This window comes from Puma concolor, chromosome E1 (assembly GCF_028749965.1).
Source record: "Puma concolor isolate L17-30 chromosome E1, mPumCon1.1.hap2, whole genome shotgun sequence".
NCBI classification, from domain to species: Eukaryota; Metazoa; Chordata; class Mammalia; order Carnivora; family Felidae; genus Puma; species Puma concolor.
The window spans coordinates 31,889,873-31,915,601 of NC_141680.1; the positions used below are offsets into that span (position 1 = coordinate 31,889,873).

A 25,729-nucleotide genomic window follows, 5' to 3' on the forward strand; every position below is an offset into this window, starting at 1 on the left:
GGCACAAAAATGAGAAAGAATGACATCAAATTACTCATATTTGCAGAATATATGATTGTCTGTAGGAAATCCTTAGATAATCTACAGAGATACCATTAAAACCTTTGGGGAAGATTAACAGGGTTGTTGGATTAAAAACCAAACCTTAAAATCAACTGTAGTTATAAACAACATCAATAACCATTTAGAAAAGGTAACAGAAAAAAGATCAATCACATAGCAATGAACTGTAATGAGTAATAAATATACCAGAAGTAACCATTATAAAGGAAAAACAAATAAAGGTTCATAAAAACATCAAATACTCTGCACAGCATATCATGCTCATGGATGGGAAACTGTTAACTCTCCTGATTGATCTATATATTCAATGCGATTGCAATAAAATTTCTAATAGAGACTTTTGTGGAAAATGACAAACTGATCTCAAAATTCACTTGAAAAAGTAAAAGGCAAAGAATACCCTACACAACACTGAAAAAAAGATCAAGGTATAATACCTTGCCCTCAAATACTATGAGTTAACAGAAAGCTAGAATATTTAAGATAATGTGTTTCAGGTGAAAAGACAGACCAACAGACTACTGGACAGACTTAGATTCCTTAGATTTATGGAAGCCAAGTTTAATACAGAGATGGTATAACAATTCAATGGAGGAAATCAGGACTATTTATCAGAGTACCACTAGTTTCCCATAGAGAAAAATTTAAATTTGGATCTCTACCTCACACCATATGTAATATAAATTCCATATGAATCAAAAACATAAAGTGGAAATCAAAACTTTATAACTCTTAAAACAAAATATAGAAGAATAAGTTTACAACATTAGAATAGGGAAGAAATAAAACCCAAGTGAAATGTTCAATCACTTAGGTGCCATAAAATGTAAATATCTCCATAATAAAAATTAGTACATGTAAGTAAAAAGTAGGTCAATGCCTAGGAAAAGACATTTACACATAACACACAAAAGTTTATTATCAGAATAGATAAAAAACTTCTACAAATCCATAAAAATAGAACAGCAACTAGCTTAAAGATAGTAAAGGATGTGAAAAGGCAATTCACAAAAGAGGAAAACTGAATGACCTATAAACATATAAAAACTGTTTAGCTTCACTAGAAATTAGGGAATTGAAAATTAGAAAAATTAAGATACCATTTTACACCCTTCGGGTTGAAAAAGTTTGACGTCTGAAAATAACATGTTGGCAAAGATTTGGGAAGCAGGAACTCACATGAACTGCTCATGGGATTACAAGCCAGTCAACCGTTGGGAGAGCAATTTGGCATTATCTAGTCATTATCTAGTAATGTTTATGAGGTATATACCTTATAACCTAACAATTTCCCAGGTAAGTACCCTGGAAAAAAATCTACTCAGGGGCATAAAGCTACCAGAATAATCAGTGAAGCACTGTTTTGTTTTGTTTGTTTTAATAGCAAAAATTGGTAATAGCCTAATTGTTCATCAGTAGAACAAATTAATAAACAGTACTGTATTTATACAAAGGACTATTATCTATATTTCAAGCAAATAATCAGAGTCATGTGTCCACTTGGCTAAATCTCAAGAACATAATGTTGACTGAAAAAAATATGCAGAATGGCACATCATTTATGAAAACTTAAAAGACTGTGGATATCACTCATCAATAGATAAAACATGGATAAACACACAGGGTTGTATTTTTCTCTGTGGAGAAATGATACAGCAGAATAGGATCAGGAAAGGGAGCACATGAAAATGTAATAATATTTGTAACATTTTTTTTTCAAATCCATAAAAATGTGGACGAAATATTGGAAAATTAATTGTGAGTGATACTACATGGGTATTCCTTATATTCGTTTCCTGTTTACTTGAAAGATTTTATAACACTTTGTCTTTTTAATGAAGGGGTTTGTGGATACTGCACTAAAAACGTGAATCATTGTGTCTGCCTGTTCATAGCACTATACTGTAGGTGCTATCCTTGCCCACACTCTTTGTTTATCTTGTCCTGTACCTTCTCACAACTCTGCTGGAGCCACAGCTAATGGAACTAGGGATGTTTTCAACTGACAAATCCCACTCATTCTGGCCAGTGTCCTACTGAGGAACAAAGATCTGAACCACATGATTTCTTTCCTTGACTTCTGGAATTGATGTGTATTCCCCCAGTGGGACGCAGAAGTAAAATGTCCTCTCCTTGATGTCTGCGCCTGTCATTTTGGGCCACATGCAATCTGAGGAGTAAGTAGATGAACCTGGTCTACAGAAGTAGGCGAGACCACAAAGAGAAGCCTGGTTCTTGATAACTTGTTTCTTATGGAGCTCTCCAATTCAGGTTAGTGTAAAGTCAAATCAAATTTTGTTTTCTGTTTGCAGATTTCATTAAATATTTATATTCCCTCAATTATCTCCTCCTCACTCCCTTTTAATCTGAGCTTTTGGTTTTGTAGCCTAAAAATTGTTTAGAAAAGACAGAGTAATAGCTTCTTTAAGTCAATAATTAATACTAAAGGTGAAAACATATTTTAACAGTGAGGGAGGTCAAAAGTGGCTTCTGTACTTGGGAGATAACTTCTGGTCTTCGGTAAAACTCTAAAACATATATTTTTTAAAGCTAATAATTTATCACTTTGGAAAAATTATACTTGTCAATATTCAAAGTTATATCTTACCACTTCCACCCATTTCCTATCCCCAGTGCTGTTTAAAGACAAAGAGTACTAGAAATGGCCTGGCCAGTACGCAAGCGGCATTTGTTAGACTTTTGGGAATTTGTGAGCTGATTGTTAAACATGGCCATTCTTAAAAAATGAATTATAAAAAATTATAAAATTACTTGTATTAAAGACAAAGGAAATACATCAAATAAAAAGCTTCTGCACAGTAAAGGAGGCCACCAACAAAATGAAAAGGCAACTCACTGAATGGGAGAAAATAGCTGCAAATCATGCAACTGATAAGGAATTAATATCCAAAATATATAAAGAACTCTTAGAACTCAATGCAACAAAAAAAACAAAAAACAACCAAACACTTGAAAAATGGGCAGAGGGTCTGAATAGACATTTTTCCAAAGAAGACATTCAGATGGCCAACAGGTATATGACAAGCTGCTCAACATCGCTAAATATCAGGGAAATGCACATCAAAACCACAGGAAGATGTCACCCTTGTGTATTCTTGGTGGGAATGTAAATAGGTGAAGCCATTGTGTAAAACAGTATGGAGGTTCTTCAGAAAATTAAAAATAGAACTATAATATGATGCAATAATTCCATTTCTGGGTATTTATCCAAAGAAAACAAAAACCTAACTTGAAAGGATATACGTACCCCCACATTCATTGCACCATTATTTGCAACAGACAACATATGGAAACAACCTAAGTGTCCATTGGTAGATGAACGGATAAAGAACATGCAAGATGTCTGTCAGTCTGTCTATCTATCTATCTATCTATCTATCTATCTATCTATCTAATGGAATATAATTCAGCTCTGAAAAAGTGTGAAATCTTGCCATTTATAACAACATAGATGGATCTTGAAAGCATTATGCTAAGTGAAATAAGTCAGACAGAGAAAGACAAATACCATATGATCTCACTTACATGTGAAATCTAAAAAACAAACAGACAAAAACCAAAAGCAGAGTTCACAGGTACGAAGAACAGACTGGTGGCTGCCAGAGGCAGGGGTTGGGGGTGGTGGGTGAAATAGGGGAAGGGGATCAAAAAGTACAAACTCTCAGTTGTAAAATAAATATGTCATGGGAAGGCAAAGCACAGTGTGGCGACTATACTTAATAATACTACACTGCACATGTGAAAGTTGCTAAGAGAGTAAATCTTAGAAGTTCTCATCACAAGGAAAATATTCTGTAAATATGTATGGTCATGGACGTCAACTAGACTTTTATAGTGATCGTTTTGTAATACACACAAATATCAGATCATTCTGCTGTGTGCCTAAAACTCCTGTAATGTTGTATGTCAATCACACCTCAATAATAAAAAAAAGGAAATACTCAAAACTCATCACTTCCTGATTTTTGAGGAAACAGTCTACAGTATTCAAAAACTATTACCCAATATGGTAAAGAAGTTGCTCACATTAGTAATCCACATTTATATGTAAACTACATTAATTCATCAATTGCAGCCATAGGCTGGCTACAGGTATGACTTCAGCAAAAATCAGTGAAAGCATTCTGTGAGAATCAGTTGGCTACATGGAATTTACAATAAAGTGTATTAAATATTTTATTTTATTTGTAAATTGTGTGCTACACATCCATTATGTCAGTAAATATAGACACACACATACATATATGTATGTATACACACACATATACATATATATGTATGGACACATGTGTGTGTGCCTGTGTATATAATTTATTCCAGGAGCAGCCTAGAAGGGCAACATTGAAATTTCATAAGAAATGGAATTGTTGGAGACAGAAAATAATAGATAAGCAATTTATTAATCCCTGGAATTGGGCATTTTTGAAAGAGAAGAGGCAAGTAAGGAAAAAAGCAACACAAGCTTTCATTAAAAAATTTTTGAAGTTTTATTTATTTAAGTAATCTCTATACCCAATATGGGGCTCAAACTCACAACCCCATGATCAAGAGTCACATGCTCTTCCCACTGAGCCAGCTAGGCAATGCACTAGCATTTTGCTATAGAGAGCAGTAGGGAGAGGAAGAAGCGAGATTTTTGAGCAGCTACTATGAGGAATTTGGATAAAGGTCTTTAGGATATTTTTCTGTGGAATGTGATATAATTCTGCTTTAAAGGACTTTAATAAAAATTTACATTGTTTTCATCTGTTTAGATTTTTGTGTTTCCTTTGAATATATACCTAAACTTAGGGGCCATGAAGCATTTGAGTTATAGTTAGGTTACACAACATTTTGATCATAAAACTATTATTTGGAGTCAATATGGGTTCACTATGAATAAACTGCCAAATTGCCTTTGTTCTTCTAATGATAGCATGGTTATACTAGCATAGCTTGACAATAACAACAAAAATGACAACAATACAACTATTACCATCACTAATTATTGTTTTTAATTATTGATAGCTGTTCTATATTCTTTTTTTTAAATTTTTTTTTTCAACGTTTATTTATTTTTGGGACAGAGAGAGACAGAGCATGAATGGGGGAGGGGCAGAGAGAGAGGGAGACACAGAATCAGAAACAGGCTCCAGGCTCTGAGCCATCAGCCCAGAGCCTGACGCGGGGCTCGAACTCACGGACCGCGAGATCGTGACCTGGCTGAAGTCGGACCCTTAACCGACTGCGCCACCCAGGCGCCCCTGCTGTTCTATATTCTTTACACAGATTAATTTGCTTAAATATCACAACAACCTTATGAGGCAGATAAAATAATGTCATTATTTTACAGATCAGGATGTGGACCTAGAAAGGTAGAGTAACTTGCTCCCAAGCTCATAGCTAGCAAAATCTAGTAAGGTTAGAATCCAGGCAATCTAGCCCTGAAGATCATACCATTAGTGAACTATATAATGCTACAATATTTCCCAACATTAGCAGTGTAGCGTGAAATTCATCTTACTCTTCATTTCTAAAGAGCACCGATAACAACCTAAAGTAGCTGTCAGGGTGCTGGAAAGCTGCCTGCATCAGATATTGTTGGGTGATTTCATGAAAGCACTTTCTGAGCCTCTGCTTGTTTAACAGAATGTTACAGACATTTCAGGAGAGACAAAGATGAAAATGAATAAAACATGATTCTGCCTCCGAAAAGCTTAAAATCCAGGTATACACCATTTTTGTCAATCTCTTGAATGAAGTCAAGAGGCAAATCAAGTATGTCCCAAAACTGAAATAGGGTTTAAAGTAATTCAAATTCAAAAAGCTTCTAAGAATCTCCACTAGTATTCTGAAATTAATAAGTGTCACAGGAATAAAGGTACAAGTTTGTTGTAGTATTCAAAACCAAGTGCATAAATATAGGACTAGAAAAAATCCATTTTTATAGCAGCTTTTATACAGCATATCTAGAGGTTTTAAGATTAACCTCAAGACTAAAGTGCTATTAAAATTTCTGATGTACTCTTAGGTTATAGTAATAGAAATAACATGTCCAGAACAAGAACTTTTTTTTGTTTTCTTGGAGCTCTGCAATGGTCAGCCATCTTGGCAGTGATTTTTTTTTTTTTTTTTTCAGTTCAGGACGTAATATTTTAAGAGGGACATTGAAAAATGTGACTGGAGCAAATGGAAAAGGATAACTAAACCAAGTCATATGAAGGATGGCTAAAGCAACCGGGGATGTTTAGCCTGGACCAGGAAGGCTCAGAGAGTGTATGGGATCGGATTCCAAAATATTTGGAGGGTTGTCATGTGGAAGAAGGAGTCAACTTCTGAGCTGCTCCAGAAGGCAAAACTAGCACAAGCCACCTGAAGGTTATCTCAGGTTAGTAAAAGAAAGTTTGAAGTGTTGAGCTATTAAAAATGATTGCACCTCCATGGGCTAGAGAAAGGGGTCCTAGAGAGGATGTTGTGAGGAAGATGGCTTGGGGTGGGCTGTTGAACTGCATCGTGTTGAACCATCTTCCCAAATTAAAATCCCATGATTTATAATGGCATAGCACAAACAATTCCCTAAACTTTTAAATTCTTTTTTTTAATGTTTATTTATTTTTGAGAGAGAGAAAGAGAGAGAGAGAGAGAGAGAGAGAGAGAGAGAGAGAGAGAGAGAGAGAAAGAGCATGCACAAGCTGGGGAGGGGCAGAGAGAGAGGGAGACACAGAATATGAAGCAGGCCCAGGCTCTGAGCTGTCAGCACAGAGTCCGAGGAGGGGCTTGAACCCACGAATTGAACCGTGAGATCATGACCTGAGCTGAAGTCAGATGCTCAACTGACTGAGCCACCCAGGTGCCCCAATTCCTTAAGCTTTTAGAATACATACACAGGAAAATATTATTTTCCCCAAATACACAAAAACTACAATTAACATATGAGTAGCAATTATCCCTCCTAGAAGCAAAAGAAGCAGTGACATTTGGGTCATGAGAAGAGACGAAGCAAACAGCCTGTGCAATTGCCTCTGTGCAGAGAAAGCCTGGGAACTACAGGCATAAGCCCTGGCCGGGAATCTGCTCTGTGGAGAACAGGGGGCTGTTTTCATACAAGGAAGGGAACAGAGAAGGAATACAAGGTTAACGCTGGATGTGGCTTTAAATCCTTCAGCACAGTGCCTAGCGGTCATAAAAAAAGCAAACACAAGTCAGCAAAACCTTTGCAGAGGTGATGAATAGAAATAGAACATATTACTCTGGTCTAGATAAACGCAACATGTTACATCCCTGCAGTGCCTCTGCAGCATGGGCCACAGATCTTCCTCTGTAAAGAGCATTTCAGGCTTGGGGAAGAAGAAAATGCAACCAGAACACAGGCGAAAATTCTGGCACATGGATCTTCAGGTAAATTACACAAACCAAATTAACACAATTGGCAAGTGCACCTAGAGATGGGGTTTTGAAAGGGAATCCCACCAGAGACAGGAGGAGTGAAAGGGAGCTGCCAGAAGGGACTGCTCTAGGCTGGTTGAATACAGGACAAAGTAAGAGAAAAAATGGAGATTGTCATCCAGACAAAGCTCAGTGGAGAGTCCAGAAGAGTCAAGGGGAACAGACCTTTGCCTAGCCCACAAAAGCCCCAGATAAAATCCTAACCATACTATGCAATTTATTAAAAGTTTTTCTTCCCCACTAACCAACCAGCTTCCACTAGTCTCAAGCATTCTTTCTGACTTATTTCATTAACATTTCCTTCTTTTTCTGGAGTGGTCAGAGCCCCAGGGAATCTCTTTCTCTCTCCTCCCCCTTCCCCCCCAACCAGTGGGGCATTGAATGAGAGCCAGAGTGTTGTCTGTGTAAAGAGAAATTGCAAAACCACAAATTGCAGAAAATCGTTACTGCCAAAAATCGAAAGGAACACACAATATCACCATGCCTCTTAAAAAGCAATTGCGCATTTTACAGGCCTCTGGATAATTCAGGTTTGTTTGGCAACTTTCTCACCCATACCACCCAGAAGACAATTCTCTTCCACCAGAGGCAGTGGTCCCAAAGAATATTTGTAGTTAAAGAGAAACAAAAAATGTGGGTGCAAGTCCTTCCAGGGGCCTTGCTTTGGCCCAATACGGTTCTATTTGATTCTATTGTGTAGTATTGATTTTAAGATCCAAAGTTTGCCCCTCCCAGATTCCCAGGGATTCCTGCTGAGACAGAGAGAGAGCCTCCAATAATGTAACAAGAATCCCTTAAAGACACAAAGCACTTTCAGATGGCAAAATCTTTCCGAAATGTTACCTTATGTGATTATCACAACAACCCTTTGACAGAGGCAAGGAAAATGTTTTCCCTTTCTCCTCCTCTAACCCATAATAAAGACGCTTTGAAACTGAGGGGTTCAGTAACATTCTCAAAATCATACCACTTCTGAGGGAGTGATCTGGGACTCAGACATAAGCCTTCTGAGTTTTAGTCCTGAGTTCCTTCTATCACCTACCCCCTTTCTCTGTGGGGGCATGCCTTCCTGACTTGGCTATGGCTGCTCTCCTTCAGAGGAGTTGGGATTTTATGTGGCCCATACACATTTCCAGGGCCTTGACTTGGAAAACCTCCTGCCATTCACTACAGATTGAGCCTTGTCTGAATGCGTGCTGATTAGGTCGTCTTCCGTTTGTATTGGTTGTATAATACAATCATCACTGGGGTAATGCCAACTCCTGAGGTACTGATCGAGTCTGGCTGCCAAAATGAACCCAAATCACAACTGCCTGGTGATTTTAATGTGTTTCCATGACTCCATGGGTCAGACCAACTCCCCACCAGTTTAGCTCAGAGATGACGTGGAGAGGTGGGAAGAACTGTTTTTGTCTGGATGGTGCAAAACTCTGTGCAAAGTTGCTGCTCAGAGTATTTGCTAATAAAAGGGATCACCAAGCACTTTGTATGTCCTTGAGAAAAAAGTGTGAAAGTAAAGTGATCACAGATTAACCTCCTAACATGGAACAGCTAGCCATTTCTCTCTCCACCTGGGAGATGCAAGGTGCTTCAACCAAAACTTTGATAAAGAGATCTTGAGGTAGTGGTCATATATGTGTTCATAGTTGCATACTTGCAAATAATGACTAAAAATGCTATCTTAAACTACCTTCCGTCTAATTGTCACCATGAACATATTCCAAATATCTCTTAGTATTTAACATTAAACCATTTAAAATCAGTGATAAGCCTAAGTAGACAGATACAGTGTGAGAAAGAGCTATGGAATATGAATATGGAGGAAAGTAAACACAGACTGTTCTCCTGAACAATTTCTATGTTCAAAAGAAAGAATATAGTCAGACGTTAACATGTGTACAAATAAAATACTTAGGATGGCACATGAAAAGGGAGACTGCTCCTAAAATCTAACATGGCTTCACAGGCAAAAGCTGCTTAAAACATTCATAACTTGCAGGTGTCTTGATAATGCAATAAAGACCAAAGTGATATAACACAGAAATTGACATTTTAAAAAATTACAGTGAACACAGATACTTTGACATAAAATATGAATGGTTTTAATAAGGATGCATGTTGCTTGGGCTAGTGTTTGAATATTTGGTGGATAGCAATGGGATCAATCCATTCTAGAGAGCAGACAAAATATATTATCCACACATTGTTGGTTTACCTGGCTCAAGGTTGTTGATCTCCTGCTTCTACCTTATGGTTGTTGATCTTCTGCTTACTTATCTGTAGTGACAAGCAAGTCACTACCATTTGAACTACTTTTGAATAGCTAGAGTCTTTATCCTGAATTCACATCTATCCCCTGCTTTTTGAACTTGAGTATTATCAAATTATTCCAGAGACAGATGGAACATTCATATTTTGAACTCCCAGTTCGGACCCGGTATAATTTTATTTGGTCTTTTAAAAAAGAGGGGGCTTGTAATTTGGCTATAGACACTGAGAGTACCAAGAGTAAAGAAACATAATACATGGAGATTCGTTCTAGAAAGAACACGGGTTTACAGAGTGGCTGCAATGCAGTACACACAGGGAGGCATTATTAAGATAACTACCCTGCTATTAAATGTGAAACAGCCTGTGACTGTGAGGAGTGACCGGGCAAAGAGTAATAAATTAGCCATTTGAGAGAAGCTGAATATTCAAATGTTTGGTGTCACATGATCATCATATCTAAAAGAATACTGCCTAATGTCTCCTCCTCACTTTTTTTTCTAGCTTTTTAGATGCAATGTAGTGGCAGCCATGATTGGGTTCAATCTGTTTCCCAAATGGTTTATAAAATATCACACAATGCTATACAAACCAACAGTGTGAAACATTAGATTCACACTGAGGCTGCATTTGTTGAGCCAGGCTTTAAAAAGGCAGCAATGTGAGACAGGAGCCTTAAAGATGAGGAGGTTTTAGGAATTAGAGCTGAGAAGGAGATACCATTTCAAGGAGGAAATGTACTTACATTTTGCTGCAAGTGAAATGCCTGTCTTTAAAGGGCAGCCTCTGAAACAAAGAGAAAAACAAAAACAAAAAACAAGCGTGTTAAAAAAAAATAGAGAGCAACCAATTCAGAATGAAAAAGGCACTGGATGGTCTTTGAAGGTACAGCCACTGACTGAAAACATGAGGGGCCCAGAGATGAAAACATTTTTATTGGGGAACTCTTCTTAGAGGTACAGAGAGAAGTAGCCCATAAAGAAAACATGCAAGTCAACTGTCATATCTCACCACATTCTCAGCTCCCTGTCCTGGACCCTCCTAGAATTTCCAGATCCCTTGATGCTCACTTTGTCTCCCACATCTGATCCTGGCTAGAGAGAAATATGGAGAGTCTAGTTGCCTAGTTCAATGGCTTAGACTCATCATTCTCTGGCTTCTGGTTCATACTGACATTGCACCTTATTCTCATAGGCCCAGCTCTGAGACATTGTTCCATTAAATTAAGCCCCTCATAAAAATTATGCTCTTCTCAATTCATGCTTATTTGGGTAAGTGGACAAGTTTTCTTTTCCAAGGAATAAAAAGCTATTCTGGGGAGTATTGGGGTGGGGGCACTGGAATCGATGCCAGGTTTTTCCTTATTCAAGATGGCAGTAAAAGAAGAAACAATTAGACTGAGCCTGTGCTTGGAAGGAGTTTGCCAGTTGTGCAGGCAATTTGTTCGGTGTGGCAGCCTACCAGACAACTCAGTTTGCTTCCAAATCCATTTCTCCCCCTTTGGATATACTGTGGTTATATCCAAAGGGGTCCTTTTCAAAGTAGTAGATTTAATTGGGAATGGCAGGTAAGCCCCCATGATTGATATGAACAATCTGTGTACTGAGATTCACATGATTCTGGGTCATCTCTAAGACTGAACACTCAAGTCATGGTGTCCTTGGACCTACAGCAAGATCTGCCATGCCCCCCTACATGGATCTGGATAAGCTGGATTAGTGACTTTGGCGAGCAGTATTCTTCCAAGCTCTGCCATTTAAAAAAAAATTTTTTTTTTTACATTTATTTATTTTTGAGAAACAGAGTGAGACAAAGCGTGAACGGGGGAGGAGCAGAGAGAGTAGGAGACACAGGATCTGAAGCAGGTTCCAGGCTCTGAGCAAGCGGTCCGCACAGAGCCTGATGCGGGGCTCGAACCCACAAACTGTGAGATCATGACCTGAGCTGAAGTCGTACACTCAACCAACTGAGCCACCCAGGCGCCCCCAAGCTCTGCCATTTTTAGTAATAGTGTGACTTTGACAAATTGATTCAGTGCTCTGGGATTGATAGAAATAATAATGTGGTTATTTCAAATAGTTGTAAGAGTTAAGTGAGATAATGCATGTGAAATAAGTGCTACTTAGTGTTTTACTGTTATTGTTCTTATTACCAGAAGACCTATCTAGGAAAACAAATTAAGAAGATATAATAAGTCCATGATATTGGAGCTGGGAGAGTGGCTATGGAGAGAGTTGTGGTTGGGTAAGATGTCTCCTCTCTTGACCATCTGCACTGTACCATTGTCCCAGATTTCTCTCCCACATTGCCTTCTTCCACTCTTTGTTGCTCTAACCGCTGAGTGTAATTCAGGTTAGATTAACATCCACACTGGAAAATCCCTCAGTGTTTTAGCAAGCCACCTAATTCCACATTTACTATCCATGGACATGGTTGGGGTGAGGCTCCTAGACTGACAAATTATGAAATTATTGAACTATGACCCCAGAAAGAACAGGCATAGTTCTTCTTTCAGAGTTCTTTACATGAGGTAGGTGCTTGATACATTTTTATTGAGTTGACTATTTTAGATGGATCCTATGGTGTGACTCAATAAGATGTCATATGCGTCACCGACTAGGAGGAGTTAGAAACACTGCTCTGACAGTCAACACACACCCCCACCTCTCCCTCCTCCAAACAAAAAAGTATGCTGAAAATTCTTCTCAAATTGTGCACCCTTCAGTTCCTCTAAGGAACTTGTTGCTAGGAAACAAATTTAGACAGCTCTCACCTGCTGAGGAAAGTTTTTACTACTGCTTCAGATAACAGGTTCTTCTTTAGTGACAAAAGTATTAACAAGGAAAACTGTCTGTTACTTCACGGATTCACTGGACAAGAGCTCTTTCTTCATTTGGGCAACAATTTCATGGCAATATCATTGATTACCCTGAAAACTATTCAGAGCTGTCCTTGAGACTGCATTATGAAGCCACCTAATGCAGTGGTACTGATCATTTTTCTTGGGGTACAAAATAAATAAAGCAATCAAGAACAGTGTGGGTGGTGGTGAGGTTTTATAGACTACAGAGGAACATAAAAGCTTGCTTTGGCTTTCTATGCTTATTTCCACATTAGAAAAAGAAATACCTGAATTCTTAAAGAAGAGAGCATTTAAAATGAATAATTAACTCATTTGCTAAATGTGTATTCAGTGCCCGGTATGTGCAGCACACTGTGCTAGGCCCTGAGAATACACTGCCTGCTCTCATGATAACATCTGTCTGGTAGGGGAGACAACTGGACAGTTTGGAGGGATCGCATGATGATGTAATGCAAAATCACAAGGTGGTCAGAGAGGAGGGGAGGTGGTCTTTGATGATCCAGTGTGGAAAGAGAAATCAGGGAAGTCTGATTGAGGGGAGTGTTAGGATAATATCTGAAGAAAAATTCATATTTAATAATGCCTGTTGATGTTGCTGAGTCTTAACGCATCAGGAACTGTCCTAGGTGCTTTGGCATGTACTGATTCACTTGTTACTGCTAACCACCCTAGAAAGGAACTAGTCCCACCTCAGGGTGGGAGTTAAAAAGCCAAATGGGGGTTCCTGGAGCACACCAGGCAAAAGGACATCATCAGTGGCATGGGGCCCCGGACAGGAGGAACTCGCTCTCCTTGAGGGACCCGGAGACCAATACCACCATTTGCCTTATTTAGCACACCCTTCAACCAAATCCATTCTTACACCATGGGAGTTCTTAAAGAATCATAGATGGGGCCCTTCTGATATCAATGCTGGATAACTTAAGTTACAGAAGCCTTGCCTCAGTGTTCTCACCTTGTGGAGATGCAAGGTCCTCTTATCTCTCTGCCCTGAACCACACCCACCTAGTACCCCTGAGCCACCCTCAGAGGACATGCAAGGTCAGCATCTGGGTCATGGTCACACATGGGCCTGATCCACGTGGAATGGATCTTGTTCAAAGCCCTTGGATTTCCTTGGTCTCCTTGCTAGGACTTCAGATTCCTATGCTCTGACAGTCACTGGGATTTATCAACTGATGGTCCTGGAGCAACTGATCTCTAGGCCAAAGTGTTCAACTAAGGGATTCTACACATCACCTGTTTATCTTAACTTCTTACCCTGGTTCCTGTGGTTGATCCCATCTGGTTATGATCTGTAACCTACAATTGACACTCATTAAAAAAATAGACTACTTAGTAATTTCAGAATGTTCTATGCTCATTGAAGTATCTGGTTTGAATTGTCTGCTATTTAAAGTTTTCACAATATGCAAAAAATTGCATCAATGCAAGTATAACTGTTTGAATGATATAACATATGGAATAAAATCTCCTATGTATCTATTCCTCTCTACAATGCACAATAAAATAAAGTAGTTCCTACATGTCCAAGATTATAAATTTTGAGATGAAGTGGCTACCACTTTCTTATTCTGAATTTTGAAAAAATTTTATTTTATGTTAATTTTACTTATTTGCTTATTGCTATGGTAGGAATACTTATTCTCTATTTCACATATTCCCAGGAGTGCTGAGACCAGTTTTTTTTTTTTTTAATTTTTTTTTTCCACGTTTATTTATTTTTGGGACAGAGAGAGACAGAGCATGAACGGGGGAGGGGCAGAGAGAGAGGGAGACACAGAATCAGAAACAGGCTCCAGGCTCCGAGCCATCAGCCCAGAGCCCGACGCGGGGCTCGAACTCACGGACCGCGAGATCGTGACCTGGCTGAGGTCGGATGCTTAACCGACTGCGCCACCCAGGCGCCCCAAGAGACCAGTTTTTTTTAATTACCTGGGAAATTAATTTAAGAATGAACAGGGCACCTGGGGGGCCCAGTTGGTTAAGTGTCCAACTCTTGGATTCAGCTCAGGTCATGATCTCACAGTTTGTGGGATTGAGCCCCACATTGGGCTCTGGGGAAACAGCAAGGAGCCTGTTTGGGATTCTCTCTCTCCCTCTTTCTGCCCCTCCCCTGCTCACTCTCTATCTCTCTCTCAAAAAAATAAATAAATAAACTTAAAAAAATACTTTAAAAGTGAACAGATGCCAGTACCAACATTTTTGTAGCTATGTTTCCTAGGGCAAGTGAAACAAAAGCAAAATTAAACTACTGGGACTACACCAAAATAAAACACTTCTGCACAGCAAAGGAAACCATCAACAAATGAAAAGGCAACCTACTAAATGGGAGAAGATGTTTGCAAATGACATTTCTGATAAGAGGTTCATATCCAAAATATATAAAGCACTTATACAACTCAATACAAAAAAACAAAAACAAAAACAAATAATCTGATTAAATAATGGGCAGAGGACCTGAATAGACATTTTTCCAAAGAAGACATACAGCCAAGAGACACATGAAACAATGCTCAACATCACTCATAATCAGGGAAATGCAAATCAAAACCACAGTGAGATATTACCTTACACCTGTCAGAATTGCTAGAATCAAAAAGACAAGAAATAATAAGCACTGGCGAGGATGTAAAAAAAAGAAACCCTTGTGCACTGTTGGTGGGAATGTAAATTGTGTGGCCACTGTGGAAACCAGTATGGATGCTCCTCAAAAAATTAAAAATAGAAGTACCATATGATCCAGTATTCCACCTACTGGGTATTTACCCAAAGAAAACAAAACCACTAATTCAAAAAGATATATGGACCCCTATGTTTATTGCAACATGATTTATAGAGCCAAGATATGGAAGTAGCTCAAGTAATCTAAGTTTCCATCTATGGATGAATCGACAAAGAAGATTATATATACTATATATTTATGGAATATATTTATAAATATTATTCAGCCTGAGAAAGAAGGAAATCCTGCCATTTGTGACTTGTGACAAGATGGACTGAGATGGGCCTGAGGGCATTGTAGTACATGAAATAAATCAGAGAAAGTGTCCATTGGCAGATGAACAGATAGAGAAGTGGTACACACACACACACACACACACACACACACACACCCACACACACACTGGAATATTAGTCAGCCATAAAACAGAATGTACTCTTGCCATTTGTGACATGGAGAGACCTAGAAGGTATTATGCTTAGTGAAATAAGTCAGAGACAGAAGGAAAAATATCATGATTTCACTTGTATGTGGAATCTAAAAAAGAAAAGAAACAGAAAAACTAAAAAAGAAGAAAGATACCCATAAATTCAGAGAACATTCTGATAGTTTCCAGAGGAGGGGGGCTGGACAAAAGAGGTGAAGGGGAGGGGGGAGGTACAGGCTTCCAGTTATAGAATGAATAAGTCATGGGGATAAAGGCCACAGCATAGGCAACATAGTCAGTGGTATTGTAACAGTGGGGAAAAAAAAAAGAATGAACTGATGCAAGTTTTATATAAAGTAGAATATGCCAATTATCAGGTAATAATAATACTATGTTATAAAAGGTGAAACTCCTCTTCACTTTGATCAAGTGTTCTTTAAAACCTGAGACTATGTGCTACAGGCACAGGGATCAGATGTTGACTTTGAGAGCCCAGGGCTCCCACACTGGAGGTACAGGCAATCGTCTAAGAGGGTCATGAGTTGGAGTCTCGATTCTCCCACTGGAAGTAGAGGCAATGGTATCAGAGGGTCATGAGTTGAAGTCTCGGTTCTCCCACTGGAGGTAGAGGCAATGGTATCAGAAGGCCATGAGTTGGAGTCTGGGTTCTCCCACTGGAAGTAGAGGCAATGGTATCAGAGGGTCATGAGTTGGAGTCTTGGTTCTCTCACTGGAGGTAGAGGCAATGGTATCAGAGGGTCATGAATTGGGAGTCTCGGTTATCCCACTGGAGGTGGAGGCAATGGTATCAGATGGTCATGAGTTGGAGTCTTGGTTCTCCCATTGGAAGTAGAGGCAATGGTGTTAGAGGGCCATAAGTTGGAGTCTCAGTTCTCCCACTGGAGGTAGAGGCAATGGTATCAGAGGGCCATGAGTTGGAGCCTGGGTTCTTCCACTGGAAGTAGAGGCAATGGTATCAGAGGGTCATGAGTTGGAGTCTGGGTTCTCCCACTGGAAGTAGAGGCAAAGGTATCAGAGGGTCATGAGTTGGAGTCTTGGTTCTCCCACTGGAAGTAGAGGCCATGAGTTGGAGTCTTGGTTCTCCCACTGGAAGTAGAGGCAATGGTATCAGAGGGTCGTGAGTTGGAGTCTCGGTTCTCCCACTGGAGGTAGAGGCAATGGTATCAGAAGGCCATGAGTAAGAGTCTCGGTTCTCCCACTGGAGGTAGAGGCAATGGTATCAGAGGGTCATGAGTTGGAGTCTCTGTTCTTCCACTGGAGGTAGAGGCAATGATATCAGAAGGCCATGAGTTGAAGTCTTGGTTCTCCCACTGGAAGTAGAGGCAATGGTATCAGAAGGCCACGAGTTGGAGTCTCGGTTCTCCCACTGGAGGTAGAGGCAATGGTATCAGAAGGCCATGAGTAAGAGTCTCGGTTCTCCCACTGGAGGTAGAGGCAATGGTATCAGAGGGCCATGAGTTGGAGTCTCTGTTCTTCCACTGGAGGTAGAGGCAATGATATCAGAAGGCCATGAGTTGAAGTCTTGGTTCTCCCACTGGAAGTAGAGGCAATGGTATCAGAGGGTCGTGAGTTGGAGTCTCGGTTCTCCCACTGGAGGTAGAGGCAATGGTATCAGAAGGCCATGAGTAAGAGTCTCGGTTCTCCCACTGGAGGTAGAGGCAATGGTATCAGAGGGTCATGAGTTGGAGTCTCTGTTCTTCCACTGGAGGTAGAGGCAATGATATCAGAAGGCCATGAATTGAAGTCTTGGTTCTCCCACTGGAAGTAGAGGCAATGGTATCAGAGGGTCATGAGTTGGAGTCTCGGTTCTCCCACTGGAGGTAGAGGCAATGGTATCAGAAGGCCACGAGTTGGAGTCTCGGTTCTCCCACTGGAGGTAGAGGCAATGGTATCAGAAGGCCATGAGTTGGAGTCTGGGTTCTCCCACTGGAGGTAGAGGCAATGGTGTCAGAGGGCCATGAGTTGGAGTCTCGGTTCTTCCACTTATTTCCAGTGTGATGTGCAGCCAAATATTTAATCTTATGCCTTTTATTCTTATGAAAGCACATATACATACATTGATGTTTGTGTATCTCACTGCCTTTGTCTATAAAAGGCAAATAAGAGCAACACTTGTACCTCCCCTGAGATTGTTGTGCTTTTTAGAGGAAGATGCATATAGAGGACTTGGCAGAGACTTTGCCCATTTTAAGTGCTTAACATATGACACTTAGATTTATCTTTATTGAGTCCAAACTGAAAAATTACTGTAGCAAGAATTACACTTTCCATTTGGATCAAAATATTCTGTCCTAGTTCCTTAAGTGGTTACAAGAAATGTCATCTCCAACTTCTTTTGTGTTTGACTTTGGGTCTTGATTTGACCCAAAGTGGGCTCTTCTTTAAAAAGTCAGAGTAGGGGCGCCTGGGTGGCGCAGTCGGTTAAGCGTCCGACTTCAGCCAGGTCACGATCTCGCGGTCCGGGAGTTCGAGCCCCGCTTCAGGCTCTGGGCTGATGGCTCAGAGCCTGGAGCCTGTTTCCGATTCTGTGTCTCCCTCTCTCTCTGACCCTTCCCCGTTCATGCTCTGTCTCTCTCTGTCCCAAAAATAAATAAACGTTGAAAAAAAAAAATTAAAAAAAAAAATAAATAAAAAGTCAGAGTGGATTGCTTTTTCACTTCCTTCTTACAGTAGTTTTTAAGTTTTTCCCACTAGTGTTTTAAGAAGTTTGTAAACATTTCTAATTGTTTCTCTTATGGTATTGGAATCCCACTGCCATTTTTTTCTTTTTCTAGTCTTGACCCTGCCTTTTCCAAGAATGCAGCAAACCCTTGCATATCCTTGCCACATTTGCTTACAAATGACCTCTTATGCTTTGATTTTTTCCAGCTTTAACTGTTAAAAAAATTAAGGAAGCAGTTTCTTTTTATTTATTTATTTATTTTTTTGAGAGAGTGAGAGAGAGAACAAGCAGGGGAAGGGCAAAGAGGGAGCAGGACAGAGGATCTGAAGCAGGATCTGCACCAACAGGCTGACAGCTGAGAGCCTGACCTGGGGTCAAACTTATGAACCATGAGATCGTGACCTGAGCTGAAGTCAGACGTTCAGCTGACTGAGCCCCCTGCCCCCCAAGCACTCCAAAGAAGCAGTTTTTACTACAGAAGATTTGGAAAATACACAAAAGCACTAAAATGAAGTAAAAGAGTCCACAGCCTCACCTCACAGATTTATTCTAAAGTGGATAAAGAGGTAAGCGCCTTGCCTCCCATTTCCCAGAGATAATTACTGTCAATAGTGTGTTAGGGTATCATTCTAAAGTGTTTTTTATGCTTATGAAAACACACATACATATGTAAACCTTTTACCCATACACACATGTGGTTAAAATGTTTTCAACAAAAACAAGGTCATGTTATATAATTCTCTATACTATGCTTTTTGTTCTCTTTTTAGTATATTTGTGGAGATACATTCCAAGTTGGTATATTTGTTTAGTGGCCTCATAGAAATCCATTTATGGACATGCCTTAATTTATTTAACCAATCCCATATTGATTAGTGAACATTTAAATTTCTTGGGATTTTTTTTGCTATGACAATGTGCTTACAATGAGAAAGCATTTTGAACATTAGTCTTCAAGAAGGTTGAGCCTCTTCACCCTGTACCAACAATAAGTATCCTTCATATGTATCTTTCACTTTGCACTCATAATTTCTATTTCTTTGCATTTTTCTTCTCCATGTGATAATTCTTCCATCTGAGCTTCAATATACTTAATTCCGTTTTTAGCAATGTTTTTGAGTTCCAAGAATTCTTTTTTTTCCCCTCAGATTGTTCCTTTGTAATAACTTTCCCTAGTCGCCCTGGGAATTTATGTTACTTTCTTTTAGAGTTCTTTTTATTTCTTCCTTTAAGGATACCTCACAGAGAGCTACCTGTTCTGATTACATTGTTCTTTCCCTCTTCAAACTGCTGAGTCATTTTTAATGCTTTGTGCATTTTCTCTCCCCACAAACTCTGCTACTTGTCTGCACACATCCAGATCTCCTGACCTGTAAGGGAGGAGAGGCCCTCAGCACATATGCAGGTAAGCTGGGGTGGGGGTGGGGGTCTTCTATGCAGTAGTGGGTCTGCAACTGGTGGCAGGTAAAGGAAGAATCTTTTCTTAGTGAATGAGCTGGCAGACTGGGACCCCTCCACTGAGTGGTATAGGGAGGTCTAGGACTTACCAGGATCCTCCTGGCAAATAGGGAATATAAGCGTTCTCTTCAAGGTATACACAATTGATGTAATCTTTAGTTATGGTCCTCTCAAAAACAAAACACAAAGCAATGGTAACTCCCAAACAACATAGAAATTTCTATATTGAAGCCAAGTTGACATGTCAGACCAAGTGTACACTCTTATCTTCAGGATAAAGGACATTACGAGACTCATATAAACATGGCACTCGCAGAAAACATGTCAATAATATTGTGAATTGTAGTCTATCTTTCATATGGACATATTTTGGCAAAATAATTGTATTTCACACACTACTCAAATAATATACACTAATTATCAATAGCAACAAAGTAAGTGGTATTTTTTTAGTCAACCATGTACTTGTTTACCAAATACATATCAGATATTTAAAACGTGTTCTAGGTTTTAAATATAAAACACTGACAAAACACAGTGACTGTTTTATCACCAAGGCATTTGCGGTCTGTGTTGCATGAAAGGCCTATCAGAAAATGACTCCACAATGATAATGACATGTGGTAACCACTAGGATAGAGCTAGGCCTGTGGTATTCAAGGAGCAAAGGATATTCTTTCTAAAACAGATTAAGGCAGATTTTTCCAAAGAAGGGTCAAAATGGGTTTGTGGAAGAAAGGAGTTAAATGTTAAGTACGTTTGGGAAACACTGGGTTAAAGATGGTTAAGTGGATCTTTCTAGTATAATCTTTTTCAGAGGTTTTAATAGTCAAATATTTATTACAAATTCTAGGGAATGGTAATGTCCTGAATGTATGGGACTGAAGAACCCTTCTTCCAAGCATTCTGAGGGACACACCTGGGGAACAATGGCCTAAGTGATCCAAGGGAGCTCTCTTAGAGGAGTAACGTTGCAGCTGAGACTCCAAGATGAGCAGGTGTGAGGCAGAAGAGGTTGGAAGAAAAACAATCCATGTAAAGGCACGGAGACAGGACATGGCTATGACAATACCAAGTGGCTCCAAAGAGCTAAGCCAAAGGTCACGTGAAAAAGTGACCAGAAGTAGGTACAGAGATAAACAAGAGTCAGTCAGATCATTCCATCCAGGTAAAGGGTTGAACTTTAGCCTGAAAGCAAGAGAGGTATTTAGATGTTCTGACACAGGGGAGAGGTATGAATGGATTTGCTTTGTCAAAAACCCTGGGAGCACCTGGGTGGCTCAGTTGGTTAAGTGTCTGACCTGATTTCAGCTCAGGTCATGGTCCCTCAGTTTGTGGGATGGAACATGCATTGGGCTCTGTGCTGACAGTGTGGAGCCTGCTTGGGATTCTCTCTCTGCCCCTTCCCTGCTTGTGCCCACATGTACATGCATGCTCTCTCTTTCTCTCTGCCTCCAAATAAATAAACGAACATTAAAAAAAAACCCAAAAACATCACCCTGGTAACAGTATAGCTGTGCATTCATAGTGAAGTTGCCTAGAGAAAAGAAGAGTGGTCAGGAGGAGTTCTTGAAATAACCCAGATGTCAGTGTTGAGGGAATGAGCCAGGGGAGAAAGATGGATGGATGGATGGATGGATGGATGGATGGATGGATGGATGAATGGATGCATGGATGCATGGGAAGGAAGGAAGGAAGGAAGGAAGGAAGGAAGGAAGGAAGGAAGGAAGGAAGAAAGGAAGGAAGGAAATAAGGAAAGAAGGCAGGATGGGAGGAAGGGGGGCTAAGGAGGCAGTATCTGCAGGACCAGGAGTCCAGTTAGATGTGAGGTGAGTGGCAGGTAAGGGTTAGGGGACACTGGGTAGGTGATACAGTCATACAGTGATGGGGAATACGGGAGAAAGAACAGGTTTGGATTGAACCTAATGGCTCACTTAGGAGGTAGAATTCAGGTGAAAAGGGATGGAGGCCTGAGCCAAAGCTGTAGCCAATGCTTGGACGTGTTGAAACAGAAGAGCCATTGGAATATGTTAACTGTTAAGATCCTAACAGGTTAATTTATTAGAGATACTAACAACTCTAGGAATCCACAGGTTAGGTAATTATTCCCTAGGAAACACATATCTCATTTAGGAATTCTGTACCTCAAGCCCCTCAACTGACAAAAAGATAAGTATGAATTGTTTTTAAACGAACAAAACACGGTGAAAAAAAAAATTAAACCCAAACGGACTAGCTTCTTTTGCCTTCTACAGGGGGGTCAATTTACTCATATGATGGAAAAACAAATCCCTATTTCAGGGTTTCTCAACCTTGTTACTACTCACATTTAGGGTCAGATAATTCTTTGTTATGGTGACTGTCCTGTGCCTCACAGAATATTTGTTTAGCAGTGTCCCTGGCCTCTACCCACTAGATGCCAGTATTATTCCCTCCCCTGATTGTGACAACCCAAGTGTCCCCAAACATTGCCACATGGCCCCAAGGGGCACAACGGTATTCTCCTCCTACCTCCCACCCCGCAGGTCAAACCACCGCTCTGGACTTTCCCTTTGACAAACTGTGGTGGGATTTGGAAGAACTCTACTAAGTCTTTTATGCCACTAAAGAGTGAAACCCAGAGGGGCAGACCTTTTGCTTCACAGAACGTATTAATGAGTTTGCAAATTCAGGGTTGGCCTAGACCTCGAGTAGATGGTGTGGGATTTACATTCTGCTATAGAAGGAAGTGAGAGGAACTGAATTCCTAAGTAAACTGAGGGCACCTTGTTGAGCAGCAGTGGGGCTGATCTCTTACAGAAAAGAGAACGGTGAGAAATTCCTAATGGCTGGTGCTCTGGAAAACAGTGTGGAGGTTCCTCAAAAAATTAAAAATAGACCTACCCTATGACCCAGTAATATCACTGCTAGGAATTTACCCAAGGAATACAGGAGTACTGATGCATAGGGGCACTTGTACCCCAATGTTTATAGCAGCACTCTCAACAATAGCCAAATTGTGGAAAGAGCCTAAATGTCCATCAACTGATGAATGGATAAAGAAATTGTGGTTTATATACACAATGGAGTACTACGTGGCAATGAGAAAGAATGAAATATGGCCCTTTGTAGCAATGTGGATGGAACTGGAGAGTGTGATGCTAAGTGAAATAAGCCATACAGAGAAAGACAGATACCATATGGTTTCACTCTTATGTGGATCCTGAGAAACTTAACAGAAACCCATGGGGGAGGGGAAGGAAAAAAAAGAGGTTAGAGTGGAAGAGAGCCAAAGCATAAGAGACTCTTAAAAACTGAGAACAAACTGAGGACTGATGGAGGGTGGGAGGGAGGGGAAAGTGGGTGATGGGCATTGAGGAGGGCACCTGTTGGGATGAGCACTAGGTGTTGTATGGAAACCAATTTGACAATAAATTTCATATATTAAAAAAAAAAAAAAGAAATTCCTAATGGCTGGGAAGATGGAGAACACTGAATGACAGAGATGCCTAATATTCATTCCTAAACTAGTCACTGTTCTGCAGTGGTGCTAGACTCCCCTATTGTCCCAAAGTCTGAAAATGGGGCCCCAAGCCAGATGCGGCTGTGAGCATGTCCACTCTCAAGGTTTTGCAGACATTTTCTGCATGGGGCTTACGTCACTGTCCTTGCCATTGTCATCCTCTACTCTTTCTTCTTATATTTTCTTTTTTGTTTCTTCCTCTTCTTTCACCACATCCTACAGTAAAACTTTCATTCTTTGAGGTTAATTTCTTTTACTAGAATTACCAGTAGGCTTAATTTCCCTGTGGGATGCTGGATTCCTTAAGGGCAGGTGGCTAGACAGACTCTTCAGACTTGACTGCACAGAGGTCAACATAGAGATCCTCTCACCTGGTCTCTCTCTTTACAGATGGGTAAACTGAGGTCTGGAGGGTTACAGTGCTTTGTTTTAGGAACAAAGCCTACTTAGAACTTTTTGGTTCCTGATTCTGTGTTTTTTCTAGCAGAACACACTGCCTAGGAAGTCACTTCTCTCTGATTAGCTGGTACCAGTCTCTAGAAAGGTCTCTGATTTCTACATTAGAGGCTTCAAGGTAATAACCCTGCCAGAATAAAAAAAGCAGAATACAAGCTACTTCACTAAGGTTTCACTCCAAGGATCTCTTAAAACTTCAGTTCCTCTCAGATCTTTCCTGCATGATATCATTAAAATATTGTCTGGCTCACAATATTTTCTACTTTAAACACTTCTCAAATTTTGATCTCCTGTCAGCTGACAATATAGATTCATAGAGCCCTTTCATGTCTCACAGGCTACTGTCCAAACCTTATAATTAAATAATGAATTTCTAAGGATTAATTATTCAAATGTCAAAAAGATGACTTTTGGTGAGGAATGAAGTATTTTTCAAATTTACTATAGATAATAGGAAAGCTGATTAATGGCCAGTGTTTACATTTCTAGCCATCAATTTTAATGAAACATTTCCTTTGAAGTCACTTATGGAAAACCTTGAAGTCCACATACACAAAGCTTAAAAATCACACTGCAGTTCTTTCTTATAAAAGTGACCTCAATTGATATTGATCTATAACTCTTACAGCAGGAAAGCCATGGCTCAAATTCCTATGAACCAGAGCACAAACCTAAGCAACTTCTTATTCATATTTTCTCCTCTGTAGTGTCTAGCAGAATATTCAATGCATAGTCACTCTTCAATAGTTTGTAGCTAAATGAATAAACCTCCAGGCTTTCCCTGCCAATAAGATCCTATATGTCCAGCAGCCTCCCACACCCATGCTGCTTCTATCACCATACCTGTGCCCGGGACACATTACATAATTTGTAGGGCTCAGGGCAAACATGAAAAGGTGGAGCTCCTTCTTCTAAAATGATCAAGAACTTCAAGACCGTGATGACAGGGCATTAAACCAAGCATGGGGTTCTATGCTACTTCGGCAGGTATCTGTCCATGGAGCTGGCCCTGTCTGTGCCCAGCCAGCTTTTCAGCCTTCTGATTCCTTTATGCCTGGTAATTGTACCTCCTGCACTGTGGGAAAACCCATGCTTGAGCTTCGTTAGCCTCTTTTTTTCCCATCTCACTCAGACCCCTCTCTCTTGAGTCCATGCCCTTCCAGCCTCCTTGTCTTGTCCCTTTCATTTTGTTCTCTGGACCCCTATTCTAAGGCGAGAAAGCTTCCCTCTGTGCCTTCTCAGTCCATCTCCTCACCTGAGTGGAAACCTGGCTTTCCCACCTCCACAGTTGTCTCCAATAGGGGCCACTGTTGCTTCTACTTCCAAAGCAAAATTCTATCTATCTGCCCTTGAGCCACCATTTTTTATGCTGCTCTTGTGGCACATAATTGCTTGCACCCTGTTTTCCACATCTTACCCTTTACCATCAGCTGCTCTCCATGCCTCATTTCTGCCTCCCTCTGACTCCAGCATGGGACTCTCAGTTTTCCCTTGTATCCCACCTTTCTTGGTATTTGTAATATCTGTATTCATGATAGATCTGGCTCCCTGATATCAGTGCAATGATTTCTCAGTGCAAAAGATCAGCAGCCTTGTGCTGATCAGTCACTCACTGGCATATCTCAAACCTCATTACTACTTGGAATGACTCCACTTGTAAGGTGTATATTCTAATCACTGGACAACTTGAAAAACAGAGAAGGCAAAATGCAAAAACAAACAGCAAAACCATTCAACCAAACAAAAAATAACAACAGTTCTATCATTCAAAGGCATCCGTTGTTAGAATTTTAGAACCCCTCCAACACTTGTCTTTTTTCTGTGCATAGAAAATTGAA

At 40.1% G+C, this 25,729-nt stretch overlaps 1 protein-coding gene across 1 annotated transcript in view; it reads right to left on the reverse strand.

Moving 5' to 3' along the window:
• ANKFN1 (ankyrin repeat and fibronectin type III domain containing 1) overlaps positions 1 to 25,729 on the reverse strand; it is a 302,257-nt gene that overhangs the window by 232,540 nt on the left and 43,988 nt on the right. The window contains exon 2 of the mRNA XM_086686907.1: positions 10,523 to 10,563. Within this exon, the coding sequence (XP_086543033.1) occupies positions 10,523 to 10,563 (41 nt within the window). The remainder of the gene's footprint in view (positions 1 to 10,522; positions 10,564 to 25,729) is intronic.